Source organism: Lepisma saccharinum, chromosome 12 (assembly GCF_977018435.1).
Source record: "Lepisma saccharinum chromosome 12, izLepSacc3.1, whole genome shotgun sequence".
NCBI classification, from domain to species: domain Eukaryota; kingdom Metazoa; phylum Arthropoda; class Insecta; order Zygentoma; family Lepismatidae; genus Lepisma; species Lepisma saccharinum.
Genome location: NC_139240.1, coordinates 54,486,471 through 54,510,415, shown reverse-complemented (window position 1 = coordinate 54,510,415; position 23,945 = coordinate 54,486,471). Strand labels below are relative to the sequence as shown.

The 23,945-nt window shown below is 38.2% G+C and overlaps 1 protein-coding gene across 1 annotated transcript; it reads right to left on the bottom strand.

The window, feature by feature from the left end:
• On the bottom strand, positions 1-20,996 carry LOC145996485 (cytochrome P450 6k1-like). Its single transcript, XM_083132980.1, has 5 exons — positions 20,882-20,996; positions 10,830-11,780; positions 9,700-9,924; positions 8,565-8,816; positions 1-319 (listed from the first exon to the last, which is right to left on the bottom strand). Exons 2-5 carry the CDS (start codon positions 11,755-11,757, stop codon positions 147-149), a joined length of 1,578 nt encoding a protein of 525 aa, XP_082989106.1. The 5' UTR covers positions 11,758-11,780; positions 20,882-20,996; the 3' UTR covers positions 1-146.
• Positions 20,997-23,945: the final 2,949 nt, after the last annotated feature.

The following is a 23,945-nucleotide window of genomic DNA, read 5'->3' as shown; positions in this document are numbered from 1 at the left end:
GTTTATTTAAAATTATAATAAATTATGATTTGAAATAATATTTCAAAATCATTATCCCCAAGAGCAATGAAATGTTACATCATGCACATACAAGAGTACGGATCATATATTACAAGTGACATTTTGTGGCCTATATTTATCATTTGCTAATTAAGTTTCCTTGCGACGATTTGTACCCAAAGTCCTCCCTTGGGTGTCAGTATGAAAGCCTTCGGGTCAATTTCTACGGGGACAGTCGTCTTAAGGCATCTCTTCACGGAGTATTTCGACAGAAGATGCACGAGCCCAACCTTAATTTGCATAAATCCAAACCTCTGACCTGCAAAACGTAAACACAACAGAAGTAGTATTTTATTATTTTTTCTAGAGCTGTAAAACCGCTTAAAATCAGTGTTCAGCACTTGATCAACACAATAATAATACCCAGCATAAAATTTAATTTGTTTTAAGAGTTGATTGAACTAATTAGATTATTTAACATGGTGAATGGAGCAAGATCTTAATTTCAGAATCAAAACAAGAACTAGAATTGACCCTTCGAGACAGTCGAGACAGAGACTATTCTCGTTTGAGACTTTAGCAACTTAAGGAAAAAATTCTACCCAAATCAAGACTGGTATAATATGCGAGTCTTACAGACAAACGAAGCACGTGATGCCTCATTATTTAAGTATACATAGGTCAGAGGAAAATGTTCCTAATGCTTGTTTCAATAAGTTTTTTCTTTTTTGCATATCTGTATCTATTATTTCGAGGCTAAGATACGAATAAAATTGGAGTTTTGGACACCAAGATCGAGACAGTTTCTACAACTTGAGATCGAGATCTTTCTCCTCGACAAGACTAACTTTATTTCTATTAAATATTTTTTGGTATTTTAATTATTTAATCTCAACGATGACGATGAACGATGTTTAAATGACATAATTAAGGCCGTACTAAAGGCAATTTTGTGGTAATTTTTCGATAACAGATGGCAGCACAGTTTGCCATGGCAACCGAGGGCCATGTTGCCAGATCTCCGCGTAATCAAGGTAGATACATACAGGTTGGTCGATTAGGGTACTCCTTGATGGGATATGACGTCACGTTGGTTAGCAGATTTTATTAAAAATCTAAGTAAATGTGGAGCAACGTAATTGTTTATCATGTGATTTTAGTTGTATGTTCTTATTGAAAAAAAATACAACAATTTATCAGCAATGCAAGATAGTAATAGTCGTAATAGTAATATAAAATCCCTTGTATTGTATTATGTATTTCTTTTAATATTCGAAAGCAGAAGAGAACATACAAAGATAGCTGTAGTTAATTCAAACACGAAATGCATAAAGTAAGAAGAGTAATTGAAATAATTGAAAACATTTTGCAATTACGTTTGAAGCGAATGCTGCATTGACTGTAGAATTCACTATATATGACAGTACTTGAACATATTTATATCTTTTATCGGTGACGTTAGCAGATTTTCTTCATAAATTTGCAGAATTGCAGTGAACAACTTGTAAATATTTATAAATATTAGCGCTCTCTAACGATCCTCAATCATTTATCCTTCAAGTGAATAAACATGTAATTCTGCACCCTTATTTTTACTGAGTTTTAATATCGCGATTTTGAAAGAAAAATGTCAGAAGAATCCTGGATACACAATAGAAGACATATTTGTTATTTTTATAATAGTTCAATATTAAATACAGTTTTGTAGCGCATCTAATTTATTTGCATGTCATGTCACCACACAATATCTTATTTCATAGTTCTTTACGGATTTGGTCTATTCTGGTTTTCAGTTCTGCAGCTGATGTAGAATCTTTGAAAGTATCAGTAACATTTTCAAGTAACAGTAACTGTAAACTACTTACGTTATGAAATTAGTAATTGTAACTCAGTTATTTTTCCACCTAACTATAGCTCTTTTCAGTTGTTACGGCGTGCGCTCTAGAAGCTGGCAGGGGAAGTGGAGAGCGGGGAAACGACCTATCCAGCGCAACGAGACAGGCCGGTTAGAGAGAGAGACTGCAGCGTTGCCAGAGTAGCGGGAAAGGCGAGTTGAAATCGAAAGAACCATGAAATACAGACGTCCCATTGTTCGCGTATGGCCTGAGAATGCGTATTATCCCCATCTTGTGGTCAGTAGAATACCGATAAGTGTATGATATCAAGTGTATACGTTGTAGGAATTCTTTCCAACTGTACCGAATGGTAGCTAGCATTGTCCATTACAATAACTGCGTCTTTGATATTCCTTTCGTCAAGCGTATCTAAAAACTGCAAAAACCACTGAAAACTAATTTACATGCCTGTAGAAAACCAGTGTGACTGGAACCTACGTGACAAACAATAATGCGCCCACCTTTACCCACGGGCACTTTTAAACCCCCTGTACCCTCTTTATTTTGCCAGATTTTCGTTGGAGCGTAATTCTGATGTATTTACGTTTCATCTAAATGAAATACCTATATAGGGCAAAGGTTCCTTATTTTTTAGAAGATGCATTTTTCTCAAAAACGTTACTCTGGCTGTAACTCGTATATCGGCTCTCTCCATCAGAAATCGTCTACCGTCATTGTTTTTTTTTGTACTTGAACCCCATATACTTCAGTATCCTTCACAACGACGAAACTCCCCACTGAAAGCTTATTAATGTATGCAAATCAACGAAAACTTGTTCAGTGTTGGATATTCACCCTTTACATAATACCCGAGGATAATTCTTCTTGTTATATCTTTATCGCAACCGTCGATTGCCTTTGTGATACTGTTCCTTTTCATTCGTTTGCGCGGTGATTCAAGACTGTCTTTGCCTTCCCTAACAATATGCTGCACAGTTCGCGTCACAATGGAACAGCGAGAGTACAAATAAACGTAACATCACATGCCACATACACGTTTATCGAAGAAACAATGCAGTTAGGCAATACACGACGCGACAACAATTACTCCCACGTATGTTATTCCTACATTCCGCTCATAACAAACAGGAATCAACACTGGGGCAAAAGACCATCAGCAACGCGGTGAATTGGCAACACAGCAACGTGCAGAACGAAGTTAGCGCCTGCAGCTTCCTCCCGCAACTGCGTAATTCTCGGCTCCACCGCTAGGTGGTCTGTTCTCTGGTTGGTCAGCGGCATGTTCCCCGGTCCCCACTTCCCCTGCCAGCTTCTAGACCGCACGACGTAAGAACTGAAAAGAGCTATAGTAAGTTGAACAATTACTTTACTGCATGGAAAGAAATATTAACTTGAACCAAATGTTCTCCTCAAACAATGGGTAAATTGACGATTATTAAAGCCGGGCCCCGTGGCGGAGTGGTTAGCACATCGCGCTACGACGCCAGGGGTCCCGGGTTCAAATCCTGGACTGAGCATGGATTTTCGTGAGTGTCCATTCATCAATTTCATCATATCCACTCATCTCCATCATCGTAAACTAGCCAAAAGTGGCACAAAAAGCGAAGTAGAATAAAGCAAATCAATCAATTAATTAATTGATGATTATTAAAATCTTGAGACCATGAGGTCAATTTTGTATTTTTTTTCGTCAAGAGCCAGGATGTATCCCAAGTTTATTTGTATTAGAACACTTAGCATACAAGATTACATACATAATCTCCAACAATTCTCATGGACACACAGTAATTTTATAGTTCAACAAAAATTCTAAAAAATATTTGGTTTGCTCAACAAAATGAAATGAAGTGTTAATCGTCATTGCTTTGTAACAGAAGTTTACTGTGAATTTTATTGCCTCAATGTTTGTACATAAAATGTAAGAAATAAGTTATAATTTCATGAAACTTAATGCTTAGCATTTAGTGGTCATCGGTGGTGAAAAGGACATCGCGCTTGCAACTTATGATCCGAACAACGTCTTACGAGATGAAACAAATTTAGAGTAAAGTAACTGTAATAATAACTATGTCAAGTGCTTTCTAAAGAACATTAATAACAGTAATTATATGCGAATTACTTTCTCAAGTGATTAACTCGGAGTTACTTTTAAAGAGTAACTATTCAAACACTGCTGATATATCATCGAGTTCAGCAACATATTGGTATGAATTGCGAGGGAAGTTGAGCCTCCCCCTTGGCAAAGTGGTAACGTAATCGCCTTGTAATACAGGAGTCCCAGGTTCGATAGACGGTGAGTGTACAGTGATCGTCAAATAAAAATGGGACAACTAGATCCTGAAAGTCTCCCTTCTCTGCAATGTGTCTTGTGTGTTGTCTAAATCTACGGCGATGAGTGAATTGTAATAGCAAATTTTCAATGGCAAGTTCTGTCACTGCCGTTGAGATAGGCAACACACATAACGCATTGCAGGGATGCGGGTATTTCAGAATATAGGTGTCCCATTTTTATTGCCGGTGACTGTATATAGTGGTTTGGATCCCACTTTAAACTGTAGGTCCAGTCCCAATTAGCATTTCTGTGTATAAAGTAGATTTAAAAAACGTATTTCGAGGGAAGATACAATACAGTAATAAATACCATTAGAATAGAAGTTCAATAGCTTACAAAATTATTGTTTACAGGGACTACTAAAACTAGATTTTCGGATATATAAAATCATATTTACGTTGTTGTTTCAATGCATATTTATTATTTTTCTTTATCGTACCCTGCAAAACATTATTGCGTTCTCTGAGAGCAGTGTAGGCGATTGGGTTCCAAAACTGGGAGAGGGCAAGGACACTTTAATTTCCATTGGTAGATGAGGTTTTGTATAGTATTGGGATAAAAGGGGGGGGCATCTGCCCCTCCCCCTAATTTCCGCCACTATCTAAGAGATATGCTTTTTGCAAATCATCATCGTATTCAGGAAGAAATTTATTTTCTTAGGATTTTTGAAAATAGCTCTAAAAATTTTAACTTGCAAGAATATCAATGAATGCGTACCAATGCTTGACAGACAAGACAAGTAAGTTACACTCCTGGCACTGTTTTTTTTTCCCTCCTGTTTCTCCTAATATACAATTGATGACCACTTGCTATCAGATATTATTAAGGCTTGAAACATAATTTCTTGAGCATATTTTGGACTCTTGATTTCTAGTAAATCATCACCATTCAATCAAGTGTCTACGCTAGCACGCAAAAATGCGGTATGTACTCTTCCATGTAAAGTTCAAACAGTCCACTTTGTTGATTTACAGTATATTCCGTAGAAGCTTATACACCAACTGCCATGGTACGCAACTGCCATTGTCGGTCAAACCTATTGTCCTTTTGTACAAATTTCAAGACTGCTCTTGTAGAAGACACTTCGATTAGTTTCTCAAATGCTCATCTGCAAAAGGAACAAATAAAAATAGTTTTAACATCGTATATGAGACTATGAACTTACAAAACATGTTTAAAAAATATTGATATTACATTGTTACAACCTTAGACAAGTTGAGTTAATAATGGAACTTACAGATGTTGAGTAAATGGATTTGAAAATTGGCACTATAATGCTAAACGATATCGTCCTGTTATTAAAGGGCAGTTTGGTTCACGATATGAGCTCACTTCAATGATCCAACTTTATAATGAATGTTAAATATGATGAGCCTAAAACAGAATTGGCAAAATAATTGTTAGAAATATTTTCATAGTGGAGTGATGATTGCAACGCTATATGGAGTGAGATTCCTCCAGGTTCGAATCCTGGTTTCATGTATGTATTTAATCATTATCTTTGTTCCAATCATCCATTTTATCACATAATTATTCATCATCATTGTTCCAAGGAGCAGAAGTTGGAGGTAAAATAACAGAAATACATTATGAACTGGAAATTCAGTTCCTACTATATTTTTATTTGAATTATTATAGTAGACCAGCCAAGAAGCAAAAAGCTTAAAGAAAACTTTTATCTGCATGGAATGTTAATAATAGGCATCCATGCAAAATCAATCAGTCATAGGTCTGAGAGAAAAACTAGTCAAGCTTCAAACTCACTGGTATTCGAAGTAAACTATTTAGTACAACGGCTACTGAAATCCAGTCTGATATTGAACCAAATATACGTACCATAATCAGGACAAATTATGATTTCTATGAAGCTCTGTGTCATCAACAATTAAATTATTGCCCTTGTACTTGCAAGTATGGGAACATTTATCTATACCGGTACTCATTTGGAAATACTCAGTAAACATACAGACTTGTGTTCGATAGACGGTAAGATTTTAGTCTCATAACCGTTAGCGTGTACTTTTACACTTTAAATATATACAGCATCAAGTTATTGGACGAAATGCACTCTCATTATGATCCGTCCTAAATTATAAAAGGACAAAAAAACAGAAGAGCTTCATACAGTTTACAAAACCGGTTTTCTGACGTGTTTCTGTAAAGGAAGATAACAGAACTGTGTCCGAAACTTGCAAACATTCAGGGATCTCACATTACATCTATTCGAATCAAACCTAACTTAGCCTGACCTACTTAATACATATAAATATTTGCGAGCTGCTTCAAAAATAAAAAGAGAAAAACTCTTGTAAAAAATAGGTAAGAAAGTACTCGTTTCAGCCATGTACAAGGGCAAAGTAAAAAACCTTTAAACACACTACTAATTTGTAATAAACATTCCGATGTTGTACATGTAAATAGCACGAGTTTCGTAGGTTTGGAAATTAACTTACAGGAATGAAAATAGAGCATTTTATGCAATATTGATTTAATGATATCAGATATAATCTATATTAAGCTACGTATATTTTATCTTATAGTAATGATCTCAAAACGGTAGTTATTAGGATTATGCCTAACGTAAAATGTAACATTCTATTCTGATTTTACATTTACAAAGAATTATCAACTTCGTTTGGAAGTAAAAAAAGTCATGCAGTGTCAAGCGATATTCTCACCGATATTACATCAGAAGATATTTCTTCCAACATGTAAATAAATTATACATTTTGCCTATATTTCAAACATTTTACCTTTGATGGATAATATTAAGCAACAAGCAATTAAATATTAAAACTTACCTTCGAGCTTGTTCAGCTTTTTAACATCCTCCGTGGAATATTTCTTCCCTTGTTCTTGTATATGTACGGGATTCGATATCCTCTGGTAGCTTGGTTTGATTTTCACTCTTTCAAGAACTTGCATTGATCATATCGTTAGAAAGCACGGAGTGAAATCTTGGCAACAGTGTATGCTAAAATCTGCACCACGGAGTATATTGCGACGAAACGCCACTTCAAAAGTTTTAATGATAAGCACTACTCTCTGAAGGTACGAAATGTTTTCATTTTTTCACATAGTATTTCAGATGCTTGCGGGAAGAACATGTGATCTTTGTTTCACCACGAAATCTTCCATACTAGTCATAAAAGAAAGAAAATGCACCGGTATTAACAAAAATACCACTTCAGCGCCATCTGTACGCAGAAGTTTGAACATGACGGAGACCTTATATTTTCTGTTATTTACTTAAATCCCTTCAATCGTAACAAAATTATAAGGTTCACATGTTCTAGTGAATAAAACAATCTTTTATATCGGAAAATTTCTTCCTTACCGAATCTATATTAGTTGTACGGTTACCCTTAGAAATTTGGGTCTATGCTTTAGCATGGCTTTAGAACCCCCTTAATGCTCCAAGGAACATCTGATAAATATCTTACTTTGTATGATAGATACATAGGCACAAAATTAAGACTAGAAAAATAAATCGAGAATCTGGTATGATGGAATCGAACCGGCTTACCGGTTTTCAAAATGGAATACCTATAGATGAACTCGTCGGACACATTTTCATAATCTGGAATTTTCGTGTGACATAGATTTGAGGACAACGCTGAAGTGTCTTTTTCAATTACGGATTCCTAAGAATAATTCAAACTAAGTCTGTCTGTCTATTGAAATCTTCACCGTAGTTATAGAGTTGAATACAGTATGATACACATCACAGAAAGTTGGACTGATAAAGAAAACATTCCTTTCAATATGGAGTTTGATATATTATCTAGATATACATATTTGCACGATTGGCTAAAATACAACTAGATTCTCCTAAATATTAGTCTCTGAATGGGTAAATATTGTTTGTTCTTGAAGACTCCATTTTGTTGAATTTATCGGAACTCGTTCCAGAGAAATGGCCGACCAGATGTTTTGGCAACAAAGAGAGTTTTAATTGATATTTATCCTGGATTAGTTCCAGTAGAACCACTGAAAAAGTCAACGTTTATTGGCGAACTTAATTATCTCTGTGTGTACGGAATCACTTTTCTGAAAATCTTAGTTGGGTTTCATAAAAAGGGGAAGAATTATACCAAAGCCATGTGGCTAACTTCATCTTAAGAAGCCTGTACTAGATATACAGCCACGGACACTTGAAGGTTGTAACAATGCCATAGATAATCAGTGGAATTGTAACAACCCGGAAGTGTGTGTATTTTAAACACAAATGCTATGTATGAAAGTAATTGATCAAATGCAATGGAAAATAACATGAAACAAATGTGACACTTAATAAATCTCCTTGAAGATTTTGATAAACAACACAAAATTACTGTGTAATTCTATGTGGAATTACAATGAGATTATTAACTTACCAATGCACATCCGTGGGCCTTCTCCAAACGGTAGATAAGTGTAATTTGGCCTTTTCCTCTTGTTCTCTTCATTAAACCTCTCTGGATCAAATTTATCAGGGTCTGGATAATATTGTGGATCGTAGTGTATTGCGAATATTGGTATCTGCAGCGATTCTCCCTTCTCCAGTTTAATATTGGTTCCAGGAATGGTATATTGTTTCGTGCAGACACGATCTGTGGATGGAAGGGGTGGATATTTCCTCAAAGCTTCTGTTTAGAGAAAAGGGAGACAAGGAATATTAGAATTGCACACAATTATTGATAATTTATTTGATAACAACGGGAACTTTGTACTATTTAGATGTAACGTAATTTGATTCGTTTATGTTCATAGCATGTACTGATTGCAGAATATGCTATGAAGCATTACTTAAGTATTTAGTTTTTTACTTCCACAATTACAATCTCCTCATACTGACAGTTTTGTTTCAATTCGTGAACCTATATTGCTGAAACAGATTTGACAATATTGTTTCCTAATAAACTTTGTTTTCGGCTGAATAAGAGTATATTAAGTCAAGGAATATTATGTATAATTGCACACAATTATTGATAATTTATTTGATAACAACGGGAACTTTGTACTATTTAGATGTAACGTAATTTGATTCGTTTATGTTCATAGCATGTACTGAGTGCAGAATATTCTATGAAGCATTACTTAAGTATTTAGGTTTTTACTTCCACAATTACAATCTCCTCATACAGACAGTTTTGTTTCAATTCGTGAACCTATATTGCTGAAACAGATTTGATAATATTGCCTCCTAATAAACTTTGTTGTCGGCTGAATAAGAGTATATTAAGTACTGAAGCATCATATATCTTCATGTTTTAATCAAATCTTTTCTTTATACACACATCAAGAACATGTAACGAAAAAAATAGTTGAAGACCCAATTAAGAGATCAGGATAAATGGCATTGTGGTCAATCGAAATCACAAAATCAATTCAGTAATATTATAATGTTCTGTGGTTTCTGAAAATGCTTTCTGTTGATTCTGTACGTGCACATTGCTACCTTTGGTTCACTCATTCTATGCACGATTTCCGCCCTGATACTACTTGTCTATGGTAAGATCATGCACATACCTGACACCACCTTATCCAGATATTGCATATCGTGCATGACAACTTGGTAGGTGAATTTTCCATCATTGTCTTCCAGTATAGCGTCTATTTCTTCTTGCAACCGTGTCTGTACTTCTGGATTGATGGACAGCTCGTAGAGTAAGAATGCAATGAGAGTTGATGAGCTCTCGAAGCCATCGAGGAAAAACATCAGAGCTTGTGCCGTCAAATCATCATGAGTTAGTTCTAATAAATCAAAAGGAAAGTAATTTTAATTTTTTTCACAGGAAAATTGAATTTATTGTCTTCACCAGAGCCACATGTACAATAATATTGCCAGGCATATTGTTTATCAATATTTTCATGAATATGCCTCTTACACGTTACATAATTTTAAGGAATGACGTTATTGTGATGATATAGAACGATCATAGAATGCGTAATGCTTTATCGATATTTTCGTCCAATTCTCAAACCTCGTATTCCGTGAAATAAACTGAGTGAACATGGTAGTGGACAAATTGCTCTGTAATATTTAAGCATATCACTCTACACCCGTATTGGGAAGTAAAAGTTGTCCCTGCCTCTGATATCTCGTTACAGTGAAAGGATGTAGTTGAATTGACAATGCCTAACACGTGTATGTATAGGCTATGGATATCTCGAGTTCTACATACTAATAACAGTCAGTTTTAGTTCTATACATGCGAAAACTTTACCAATTCATTTAAGACACTTAGGCACTTTTAATACAGGATCATTCGAAATTTCACAAGTATTCAAGATCCTGAAAATCGGTATTGGGAATGTTTTGGCGATCTAGATACCGAAATTCCTGGATTACCAGCACATCCTGGGAACTTGCTTGAAAAGTGCGATGTCACCTCAGATTTCCAATCACTTTTAGTACATTGTGAGAAACGTCCGATATAAATGTTGAATTACACATTTCAAGAATTATAAATCTTAGCTGATAGTAAAGTTGCAAAATAAATATGAAGTCAATTTATAGACTGAGTAATTTTCTGTATTTCTGTGTTGAGTAGTTGTTCAGGTTGAAAGAGTCACATTTTTGTCTGTCTTTTGATCCATAAAGTTTAGGATGTGAGTTTTTAGAACTTAAAAATGACTGATAAAACAAGTAATCATACCTTGCATATCTTCTTCCACATTATTATTTTCTACCTCAGCATCTGCTTCGTCATTGTCTACTTTGCCCTTCTTTTTTAGCTGGAGAAGAAGGTCAACAAAGTCGTTCCTGACTATGTTGTTCTTCTCCCTATGCTCCATAGTGTCCCTTACAGTTCCCCTGAAGAAATCTCTTACGTCACTGGGCGTGAAACTGAAACGTAGCACCCATGATAATTTGGGGAAAATAACCATGAGCATAAACTTAATTGTCTGCAGCACTCCAGGTGGATCCATAAATTTCTTCCCCATCTTCCTGAACTCCGAATCCGGGTTCTTGAGCGAGTTGATCTGGACCCCGAAGGCGCAGGAACCAATGACGTCAGTGGTGTACTTGGCCATCACGTCTTTCAGTTCTAGAATCTGCCCTTCGGCTGCAGGCACCTCAAAATATTTCTGCAACTGCTCACCGCACTCGCACACGAGATGGAACATTCTCTTCATCTTCCCAGAAGTAAAGGTTGGAGTTAACTTGACCCTCATGTGTTTCCACCGTTTCCCTGTGAGAGAGAATAGATTCTTGGCCTGCAATGGGTCCACATCTTCACTGGTGAAGGGAAGATGGTCATGAAAGTAGGAGAAATCCTTCACCAGCATTGTCTTGATGAATTCTGGATCAATGGCGAGCAGTACTGGGAAATGCATGAAGTACATCCCAGCGAACTTGTAACTCTTCATCGAGTCATAGATCTGCTTCATCTCGATACATGGGTTTATCCTTTGCAGAATAGAATCCGTCATGCTTCCAAAAGGAATTCTAGGTTCTAAATATGTCACGCCCTTCCTTTTCCAGTGATTGTGCTTGTAACTTAGATAAAGGTAAAGCAATCCTATGATGCCCACAAAGAGCGTCGAGAAGATAATCACCCAGGAACCTAGCACCAGAGCCATTGTGGACAAGAGATCAGGCAAATCTACAAAACAAGAAAACAATTTGCATCAGGAACAATACCCATTAGGAAGAGTAACTAGGGTAAATAAGGCTTTGAAAGGGGACTTCGGAACAGTAGTGAGGAGAACTCAAAGAGAATGGGAGTTTAGTAACTTTAAAGAGGCGGACACTGTAAAATGTAAGCGTAAGGATTGTTAATTTCTCACAACAAATTTGTGAATTAGGATTAATTAACTTGAAATTAAATTTGTTAATAGTTATTCCCAACTCATTACTTATCTATATTTGAGGAAATTGCTGCATACTTCCAACAAGCTATGAGAACATACCAAGCCCAGCAGAGGAGTGGATACTTGTTAACGCCCACACCTCTTTGAAGGAAATTTTGTTTAAGGACATTTTAATACCAAATACTACACTACCGACAAAAAGTTTAAGACCACCAGGAAAAAGTGCCAAAAATCTGTGGAAATGAATGTATTTCGTAATTAATGTACACGAAACAGATGTAAGAATCTGATTGGCAATGTACAAACATAGGTACATCCACTATACATACTAATGTCACCTCATATTTTGCTTTCATCAATATGTCCGCCATGGGCCTTAATGACAGCAGCGCAAACACGTGGCATTCGCTCCAATAGTGTTTCCAGATAGGATGGTTGAATGTTACGCCAGGCATCGTTGATGAATTCCCATAGCTGTTGAGTGTTGCTGTGTACCTTCTTCCTGATGTCCCTTTCGATTTGGTCCCATACCAGTTCAATTGGTGGAAGATCAGTAGACTGTGGTGACCACGTCATGAGAACTAATGTCCCTTCTGTTGCCTTGCGTTCCAAATACCGCGTGCACAATTTGGATGTATGTTTGGGATCATTATCTTGTTGAAAAATAAACCCATTACCAACAAGACGACGACCAGAGGGGATGGCATGGTGAACCAATATCTGATGATATCCTTCTTTTACCAATGTTCCCTGAATTTTATGAAGATCCCCCATCTGGTTTCCGGCAAAACATCCCCACACAATTACACTTCCACCCCCATGTTTCACTGTGGGAACAAGACACTCTTCTTTCATTCTCTCGCCGACCTTTCGACGCACAAAGGTTCACCTATTGCTGCAAAATAATTCATATTTGGATTCGTCGGTCCAGAGTACCCATTTCCAGTTATCCACAGTCCAACCTTGGTGCGTTTTAGCCCAGGCCAATCATTTAGTCTTGTTCACACATCGTAACAATGGCTTTCTAGCTGTTACTCTGCCATGCAGCCCTTCTTCACGCAACCTATTCTTCACCGTTGACACAGACACACGCGTCACTCTGTTGTTATTCAGGGAAGCAGCGATGACTGGTGCTGTTAGGCGCCTGTTCCATTTGCTAGTTACTGTAATATATCTATCGTCAGCTGCAGACGTTACACGAGCTCTTCCACTACGTGCACGGTCAGCATGACTGTTGGTTTTACGGTATCTGTCCAATGCACAATGAACACCAGTCTTGGAAATATGAAGTTTTCTTGCTATTTCGCGTTCCGAATAACCTTCATTTTTCAGTGCACATATCACAGCACGCTTTTCAACCGGAATCACCTGTTCCCTACGATGACGGGCCATTTCACAGAGCTCCACTTACCTTGCACACCTCGTACACAATAATGGGCTCGCAATGTCACCTGCATGAACAGCAAGTGACCCTGAGCCACTGATAAGGATGCGCATGAGGCTGGCTACCGTACTGACCGGTTTCACGCACACAGCTGCAATGTTGCCAGCTTCAGAAACGTTTTTGTCACTTTCCATTTTGCCAACCACATACTACACATTCGGCAAAAAATTGGTTTCGCGTCTTGCGAGGTTCAAACTAGACTACATTGCATTTTCCATGTGTATCATCATCACGTCTTTCTTGGACAGGGACCGTTGGTTCAATACAACACTCCATACTGATTTTTTGGCCGTTTTTCATGGTGGTCTTAAACTTTTTGTCGGTAGTGTAAATATAGGGTGATCGAAAAGTCCCCGAACCCAAACTTCAATATTTTTTTTCGCCGGTCGTTATTATGATAATGTCAAAATTTCTGTGGAAGCTGGTTTGCGAGGGTCTTGGCTGTACACGACACAAGAGATGGCGCTGGGGAGTGGCACTAGCAGTCGTGGCGAGGAAATGAACTACGAGCAATGCTGGTAACAAAATAATCAGGTAAACCAAACCAACAGTTAACCTAAACTGTGACCCCACAAGAAAAAATCGGGTGTTGTTAAATCAGGTGATCTTGCCGGCCAAAGCCCTGATGAAATCAGGCGGTCATCAAAAAATTCACGCAGAACTGCCATGGTGGCATTGGACGTATGGCCTGTTGCCCCGTCTTGTTCCAACCACACATCTCGTTCATCGGCGTACAAAAGCGCGATAAACTGCTGTATAATGTCCTGGTACACAATATAATTCACTCGGTTTTCGAAAAAAAATCCTCCTCCACCGACAAAGTCATCCTTGCAACTGGCGTGATTATCTTGTTACCAGCACTGCTCGTAGTTCATTTCCTCGACACGACTGCTAGCGCCACTCCCCAGCGCCATCTCTTGTGTCGTGTACAGCCAAGACCCTCGCAAACCAGCTTCCACAGAAATTTTGACATTATCATAATAACGACCGGCGAAAAAAATAATTGAAGTTTGGGTTCGGGGACTTTTCGATCACCCTTTAGGTCATACTGGCTCTCTTAGGATATTGCCCGGTACGCCATTGCTCATTCCTACAGAACAAACCAAATATATCCGTTTATACAATGCGTAAGGAATAAATTTTATTCTATTGAACTAAACCCACTAATAACCCCGATAATAATAATAATAATAATAATAATAATAATACATTTTCTTAGTAAGCGGGCGAGGTTTAGCCAAAGGCTGCTCTGCCGCTTAATCCTTGTCGATATGATGATACATATACAGGTATATACTGTAAGATAAACTGCGTATGGAGAGGTAAGTAAATGTAAAACAATACATAATCAGATACAAAAAAATACACAAAAGTGATGGACACAACTGTCTTATTTCGTCTTTCTTCATTTCTTACCCGGTTTCCTCCTTTCTATCTAGCTTCTTCATAGATCTGCTCTTCAAGTGTAAGCATGAAATAAATCGGCTTTGAACTTTGAGTGAGCTATTTTATAAAAATATATACATATATAAAAATGTTATCATCTTTACATTGCGCCATTTCAAGAAGGCATGAGATAGGGTCATGAGGCATAACTCCACGCATTCTCGATCTCCCCCCTACTCCATGGTAATCAAAAACCCAGATAAACACTGACGAGAGCATGGGTATGACCCAGAGTAGCTTATACAAGCACATGGACACAAAAATTCCTGCTTAGATGTAGATAATCAATCCCTGGAACCCAATCTGAGTTTCTCGTGCATGTCAGTCACTCCATATCGATAGGTCCACAGAGGATCATCTATTCTATAAATTTATTTTTCACTATTGCATGAGAACACGGCGTTTCCTATAATAACAAAATTTTATAATTTGGCGAAACACATTGTTTACTTAAGGAAGCTTTTGTACGTCATTTATCAATCAGCAAGTAAAGAATGGAATTTTCAGCACACTGATAAGATAGAGAGAAACATTCTAATTGACGTTTGGCAATAGATTACATGGAAGACGGCTTAGGTTAGAGATTATAGAATTTATGATTGCATAGCATGACCTCCCCACGTATTTTGCCTCTATACAGGAAGCAAAATACGTGCGAATAGTTAGACTGGGCCCCTATTTTCCCAGAGCCATACAACTACATCCCTAGTAGTGAGAGCAATAGACCATATCAAGTAAATGTAAATTACAAGCAAAGGTATCTTTTCAATTTCCTGTTTATTACATTCAAAGCATTAACAATAAATATTAAGAATTCTAACACCACTAACATTTATATACGTATCCAGTAAATAACCTTGATTTCTTGGCACCTACATTGAGTGTTCACCCCTTTATATGTTGAAATACTTAACTGCAGTGTGTAGCTACGCTACCCGAGACCAAGTGGTCGAGCGATTCTCTTGGCTCGGACACGAGGCCTCCAGATTACGTAGCGTGACGTCAGTGTATGTGATGTAGCGTTGTCAAGTTTATCGTACAGCTTTGAAATGGGGTGGTGATAATAGCTGGAAACAGATGTGCAACATATGGTACAAAATGGTGTAGAATACGAGGTTCAAAAGGTTTACGCATTTTTTCCATAAAGACGCATTTATTTTTTTGGTTCATAGATTACAATTGACAAGGCAGTGGGTTCGTCTTAGCGAACAAATATACAGTGAATTACTAGGTAATTCGAACAGATGTTTATTAACCTTGAAACAGTCTTTGTTGACGTGAAGTTTTCGTTAATTCGAATTTTGGATAATTCGAACGTTTCTCATGTCCCCTTGGAGTTCGAATTAATAAATGTCCACTGTATACCTATTTTGTCTTGAATGCCCTTGATACTAGGCAGGGGCAAGACGACTGACGTGCCGGCCGCATTCTATAAAATCTTACTTCTAGATGGACTGTCTATTCGTAGTCTACGTCAAGACTACATTGGCTTACGCAGACAAAGATTATCGAAATTAATCTAAGTTTGTTTCAAGTCAACCATCAGCACGGATAAGCTTATTCAGGATTGGACCTGAAGTTTAAAGTCAACCGGGCTGCGTTGCCTATTTCGAGCGTCAGACCGACCTCTCCCCGGGGCACTTTTGAGACCCATTCCATACAGAGCTGGTGATCGTGTGAATTGAAAGTTCATTACAGATCCCAGAAATGGAGTCTCATATACTCTATGTGATCAGAAGTATCCGGACACCCACCTGAAAACAAAGTACAAGTTTGGGCAACCCTCCATCCGGAACACTGGCAGTCAATACGGTGTTGGCCCACCCTTAGCCTTGATTACAGCCTTCACCCAAACCAGGACTCTGCGCAGGCCAGTCCATTAGTGGGACGTTGTTGTTGTCAAACCACTCCCCCACAAGCCTTGCAGTATGGACAGGTGCTCGGTCGTGTTGAAAGACACAATGGTAATCTTCGATGGTAGGCATGAAAGCTGTTAAAATGTCAACGTAAGCTTGTGCCGTGACATTTTCATGTAAAGCAACAAGGGTGCCAAGCCCCCTCCAGGAGAAACATGACCACACTGTAACCCCACCACCTCCGAATTTCACTGTCGGCACTATACAGGCTGGTAGATGTCGTTCACCAGGCATTCGCCACACCCACACCCTACCATCGGATCGCCACATTGTGTACTGTGATTCGTCACTCCACACAACGGTTTTCCACTGTTCTATGGTCCAGTTTCGACGCTCCTTGCACCACACGAGGCGGCGTTTGGCATTTGTCTGTGTGATGTTTGACTTATGGGCAGCTGCTCGGCCATGGAAACCAAGTTGGCGGAACTTGCGCCAAACAGTAATGGTGCTTGGAGTAGAACCTGATGCAGTTCGGAATTTCTGTGTGATGGTGTCAATGGATGATTGACGTTAATGCTGTACAACCCTCTTCAACACTCGATGGTCTCTGGAGGTCAACGTGGGAGGTTGGCCTGCACGCTTTTGGGTTGTACACATCCCTTCACTATAACATTGGACAGAGGGATGTTTAGGAGGGTGGAAATCTCACACACAGACTTCCTACACAAGCGGCACCCAACCAACTGATCACGTTGAAAGTCTGTGAGTTCCTCAGACCATCCCATACTGCTGTCTCACACTGTCTGCAGACTACTAAGTTCGCTAATTATGTGTTCCATGCGGTAGATGGCAGTACTGTGTCGCCCTCTATGATAAACACACGTTTCGCGGTGTGTCCGGATACTTTTGATCACATAGAGTATACACTTCGGACTGCTCTTAAACCTCCGAATACACTTCGACGCGGCAACAGCGCGAACTTCTGCCACCCGCCTAATTTCATGACTGTGCTTTTAGTTACTCATGATCAGCGATGTGCCGTAAACTACGTCTTCATGAGCACCCTACGTGTAATATTCATGAAGATTACAGTAGTTTATTGGCGTATTTAGCGAGAGGGGCACGGGGCACTTGCCCTTCCCAAAAGGGAAGTCTAAGTATTACATTTAGATGCTAAAATAAATCGACGCCGGGTATCAAGAGAAAGACTTGACTGCACCTAATAAGCGGTCAATTTTCCCAGGTTTGGGTCCTGGTGTGGGTAAACCTTCACCAATTTCATACAATCACGATTAGCCAAATATAGTATCAAAAGTACAAATACGATTCCCTGTAATTGTTCTGACGTGAGTACTCACATCACGCACGTACGCGCGCGCACATGTATTATTTTTGTATTTAGGGTCCCTTTTCTGCCACTTTTGACTAATCGCTTCTGTGAGGATGAGTAATATAATAAAACTGATGAAGGGATATTCACAAAGAACACCCATGCCTAGGCCGGGATTCGAACCTAGAACCCCTGGCGTCGTAGCGTTACATATATGTATGTATAATCTGTGCATCTCCCAGGAAATATTGTATTGTTTTTTAGTACACTTCATTCACAGTAAGGCTAATCGGGACTGGATCTAGAGTTTAAAGTGGGTTCCGAACCACTGTGCAATGTGCCTCCACCGCGTATTGAACCCGGGACCACTTCATTACAAGGCGAGGACGTTACCACTACGCTGTCAGGTAAAATATTCTGGATCAGCTTGTGCGCTAGTTTATAGCGTACACAGTCTAAATAGACCATGTAAACTACACTAAAAATTCCGTAAAACATTGTTTCGAGAGAATAGTACCGTTTCCAATCATGGCTTAATCTAGGATTATAACTCATTACCAGAGTTAGGATTTTTAGATGCGCACTTTTTTTTCGTAGTGAAAGTGAGACCTCTCTGGAAGGACTCAGTGTGAGAAATGTTGCATCAACGTGAGAATGGAGCTAATTTTCCAGCACCTTTTTTCCCCTTTTTTGAAAACCTTTCCCCTTCCCTCCCTTTTTTGGGACATTTATATATTTTCGTGTTCTTAATCGCTTTTCCTCCCCTTTTTGTGTCCTTTTACTGGTGTTGTTAAATATATTTCCTCAGCAAATCATTGAATTTTTGTTTTCTTTTTTCGCGACACTTTTCTCTTTAAGATGTTTTCACATTGTTAACTGAAATTGAATGTATTTAAACTGTGCTTGATTGTTGCCTGTTTGAAATCAACAATGGAAAGACCGCTACTGATATGCACCAGATCGCCATTATTTTTTTTAAGGTAGAAGGAAGTAGGAAACGCAGCTTGGTCTTGGAAGCAGTGAAGCAACAATGTGTTTCTGAAGTGGTGGGTTTCACGTTTCATGTGTGCGCAGTGGACAAATATTGTTTGTGGATGTAAATTCCTTACCTGCTTTTTCACTCTGTTAGATCCTGTTAGTGCATGTACTTTACCATGCCGAAAGTGCCCAGATCCCGATTTCTCAGTCTGGCTCAAGAATTTAAGCACGAGTTCATAGAAAGTGATGGAACTGTTATTCGATGCACGGTTTGTGATACGGGAATCACATTAGATGAAAAACACCAGAGAGATCGCATCCAGCAACATATTTCCAGCTCTAAGCATCAAAAGAACAAGAATCTGCAAGGAAGTAAATCTCGGCAGCCTCTCTTACGCAATGCATTTGAGCAGTGTTCTTCCAAGAACCAAAATTTAAAGGAATTTAATGTTGACTTGTGTGCATCTTTTACACAGGCGAGGATTCCACTCAACAAGGTGAACCGTCCGGCCTTGAAGGGGTTCCTTGAAAAGTACACACGGTTGTCAGTGCCCGATGAGAGTACGTTAAGGAAAAACTATATTGAACCTGTGTATGAAGAAACTGTTCGTAAAATTAAGGTGAAAGTGTCAGATTGCGATATAGGTGTCATTCTGGATGAGACAACAGACTCAATGCAACGATATGTTTTGAACATTTTGGTTTTTCCTCTGACAGGTGAGGAAGTTAAGCACATGTTACTAAACATGTATGAGTTGCAGAAAACCAATGCCAGTACAGTGATGCAGTCATTTATGGATTTCTGTCAAAAACTGTGGCCCGGTGGAATTCAGTTCGAAAAAGTAGTAGTTGTAGTTACTGACCAGGCTCCTACATGCTTTCGACATTTAACCAATTGAAGCCGTTGTTCCCTAAGTTAAAGCATGTAACCTGTTTGGCTCATGCACTTCACAGGGTTTTTGAATCTATTAGGAACGAATACAACAGTGTAAATGAGTTCATATCTGATCTGAAGAAAATACTCCTTAAGGCCCCGAGTCGCATTCTTGCCTACAGAGAAACTACCTGCCTGCCCCTGCCACATTCCCCATCATGGATTGAGTGTGCTGCATTTCTGTGTGAAAATTTTGAAAAAATTAAGGAGTTTGTGCTTTCCCTGGATTCAACCGACGCAGGTGCAATTTCGAAGGCACAGCACAGCAACTTCTCCTCCCAGACAATATAGATGACTTGCAAAAAGAACTATTTTGTGTACATTCCTACAAGTGCCTGTCGACAGCCATCAAAAGCTTAGAAGAACAAGGCGTCGAAAAGGAAAAACAATGGGATATCTTTACTACTGTGAGGGGGCAGTTAGATGGTTTTGCCAGAGACAAACTTGAGGCCAGTCTTGACAAGAATCCGGATGTTGTGGAATTTGCCACTTCCACAGAGTTACCATTCCGAGTGAATACTAAGTTTGCCCCACTTGTTTCTGTGGATGTAGAGAGAAGCTTGAGCTTATATAAAGACATTTTATCTCCGAAAAGAAACAAACTCACTTTTAAAAATTTAGAAATGCTTAATGTTTGTAAGGTACAACAGCTTTGTGTTTTCCCCCGACTCTGGTGAATAACTGTAACACAACCTATGTGTGTGATGTGTACACAGCTTCGAGTGAATAGCTTAGACTAATAAAATAGGAGGGAAAGTTTTAATAAGTAGTATAATTATCAGCACCTTTTTTTTCCCCAATCAGCACCTTTTTTGCTCCTTTTTGAGTCTTATTTTAGAACCTTTTCCCTTCCTTTTTCCCAGTGAAATTTTCTCCTAAAAATCCTAACTCTGCTCATTACATACCTTCAATGCCTTTCCAACGTTTACTTCGAATGTTAATTGTGAAGTTTAGTTTTCCGTTCTTTAAAACACTAACTCAAGCCTTCCTAGCACACGTCCACGATGTTTTGTATTCCTTTAAGGATGTGATGATAATCTAGCACGGCTTTATCTAAAGCTCTTGGAGGTTATCGGTAGTATAGTCAGCGTTGCCAACACCGTCTGCAATAAAGGGATTATCCAAGACATATTGAGCAATACTAGTGTGCCCAAAAATTTTCCCAAGGTTCTGACTTCGAGTCACGACCAGTTGAGTGTTCCACTGTTTAATTTTTCTTTTTCCATCCATGCGCCTTCCTGGCCGAAATGAAACAACGATGAAAGGAACACAGAAGTTTTGCTAAAAGGAGGGTTGATTTTGTGTTACGGTTTTTGGACCTTTTTTCTTTACAAGAAAACTAGTTACTTCTAAACACTGATATTTTCAGAAGTGGCACAGTCCCTTGGTCTTAATAGACCCTTGAATACCAAAACAAAATATTTTGGCCAAAGTGAGCATTTATTTATCTAGTTTTTTAAACTATAATTTTGTGAAGGAGAGCGATATATTTGATCTGGGAACTCCTGCAACTTCACTCATGTGAATTGTTTGGCTCGCATTGACAGGTAAAAGAACAATCAAGATACATTACCGTGGGTATTTAATATAGCCTGCAGATAACCAATTGCTTGACTTTTTTTAAGTTCTAACAGTTTGTGCATTAGTTATAGGTATATATAGGTTGGTTTTGATAACTCTGGTGTAGAAATTGAAGGGGGAACTAAAAACTGTGTACATTTCAGAGTGCTGGTCTTTAGTAGATCTTACAATCTATCAAACATCATATTTTCATTTGGTCTTTGATATATTGATTTGCTTTATTTTTCTTCGCTTCTTGTGCCATTTTTGGCTAATTTGCGAAGATTGGGATGAGTGATGATATGATGAAATTGATGAACGGACACTCACAAACATCCATGCCCTTGCCGGGATTCGAACTCGGACCCCTGGTGTTGTAGTGCGATGTGCTAACCACTCCGCCACGGGGTCAGGCTCAATTTGATGTCGATTACACAGGTAGACATGGATTTTCCTTCTTTGATTGGGACGCTTGTTTTATAAGCAAATTATGTACCTGAATCCAAAAATGACCCCAGTCTAGTCCTATCACATACCAATTTTTAATAATTTACATATGTCTATTTAATAAAAAGATTAAAAAATACGCAATATCCCAATGAAATTGCAATACAAATATTGATCAACAATCACTCATAGTTATTTATGTATTTGCAAATAAAAGTTTTCAATACAAAAATACAAAAAAAGGAATGTTTTATCCGGCCTTGGTTTATTCTATAAGGCCTGGATCACATAGCTCTGATGTTCCTGTATCGAACCCTCCGAAGAACCTTGAGATCTGTAATTTGAATCAAGTTCCATGCCAGTCGAGTCATCTGAAGATTCTGATTGATTGGGCGAGCACACAAGGCACACCCCAACCTTTCTTACAAAGTGAACTCAATGATTTGGTCAGAGATTTAAATCTCCCAAAGGATGATGCACAACTTCTGGCTTCAAGGTTGAAAGATAAACCTGCTAGCTCCAGGATCATACGTATGTAACAGTTTATAGACATCGCGAGAAAGAAGAAGAACAATATTTTACTAAGGAAAGCTCTTTAGTATATTGCATACACATTCCAAACCTCATATAAATAAGGTAGGGGAAGAGTAGAACAGAGATGAATGAAGGCTCATTAAGAGAAGTTTCAAAGGCTGAAACGTGATGATCCTGTTGCAGTACACAAGAGAACATGTCGAAATAGAAATTTTTCACCCAAGCGACAACGCCTTTGGACTTCATATGTTACAATAGGCACCGTATTAAGGACGCAATACAATGCAATTAGTGTTTAGTATATTATGTTGGTTGTGAGGTTCAAGTGCATTAGAGAATTACAATTTCAATCATGTACATATTATGTGTCATTTTTAAGAAACCTGATGTGACACAGCAAAATGGCACACATCTTGATGATGCAAAATCAGTTATTGGATGTCAGAAAGGTCTCAACAACTTTTTTTGACCTGTGTTATTGATTACAAATTATTTATCTAGACAAACAGATCGGTAGACTAAGATAATTAGACTATTAATTTGCATAAATGTATCAAGAAGCGAGTTTAGATTTGAATATGGTTGATCTTCTCTGACTTTGTTGTTAGTAGAAACGAATATGTTGTTTGCATTGTAAGTTTGAAAAATGTCAAATATATTATGACGTTGTATCATTTTGCTTTACTTAAGTCCATGTATTAAACATTGAATTTTAGTACACTGATTATTACAAGCTGTAGTAATTACTTACTCGTAGTAATTACTTACTCGTAGTAATCAATATATTGGAAGACGAGATAGAAGAGAATTATTAAGACAACACTAAAAATTAAAGAAAATACTTCAATGGGTCAAATTGCAGGAGTATTGGGATAGAGGATGGGATGATGATATATATGCTCGAATATATATGTGTGTTTGTGTATGTATGGGTCTCCCCGATGGCGTATTGGTAATGACGCCGCCTTGCAATCAAGGATACCCAGTGGAGGCACGTGGCACAGTGTTCCGATCCCACTTTAAACTGTAGGTCCAGTCCCAATTAGCCTTTCTGTGTTTAAAGTGGACTTAAAACAACAATTCAATCAATGTATGTATATAAAATTACATAACACAGAATTCTCTTTGGTTTTGTTGGCGAAGTGGTTATGAGAGTTCGAATCCCGACCAGGGCATGGGTGTTTTTTGTGACTGCCCCTTCATCATATCATCCTCATTTTCGCGATTAGCCAAAAGTGGCAGAAATACGAAGTAAAATAAACCAAATCAATCAATCACTCAATCCTTGGTTTGGTTTCACCGAAGGAAACATCTAGAACAAACAAATATATATTTAATGAGTGTGTGTGTGTGTGTGTGTGTTTATCAAGTGCATTCTATGAAGAAATCCTGGCTACATACCTGCTTTCACTTAACTGGTCCAATTTG

Coding starts and splice junctions, on each gene's coding strand:
- LOC145996485 (XM_083132980.1), bottom strand. CDS start 11,757: ATGGCTCTGGTGCTAGGTTCCTGGGTGATTATCTTCTCGACGCTCTTT. Junction 9,925..10,829: donor TGTGGAAGAAGATATGCAAG/GTATGATTACTT, acceptor TTGATTTATTAG/AACTAACTCATGATGATTTG. Junction 8,817..9,699: donor TCTGGATAAGGTGGTGTCAG/GTATGTGCATGA, acceptor TTCTCTAAACAG/AAGCTTTGAGGAAATATCCA.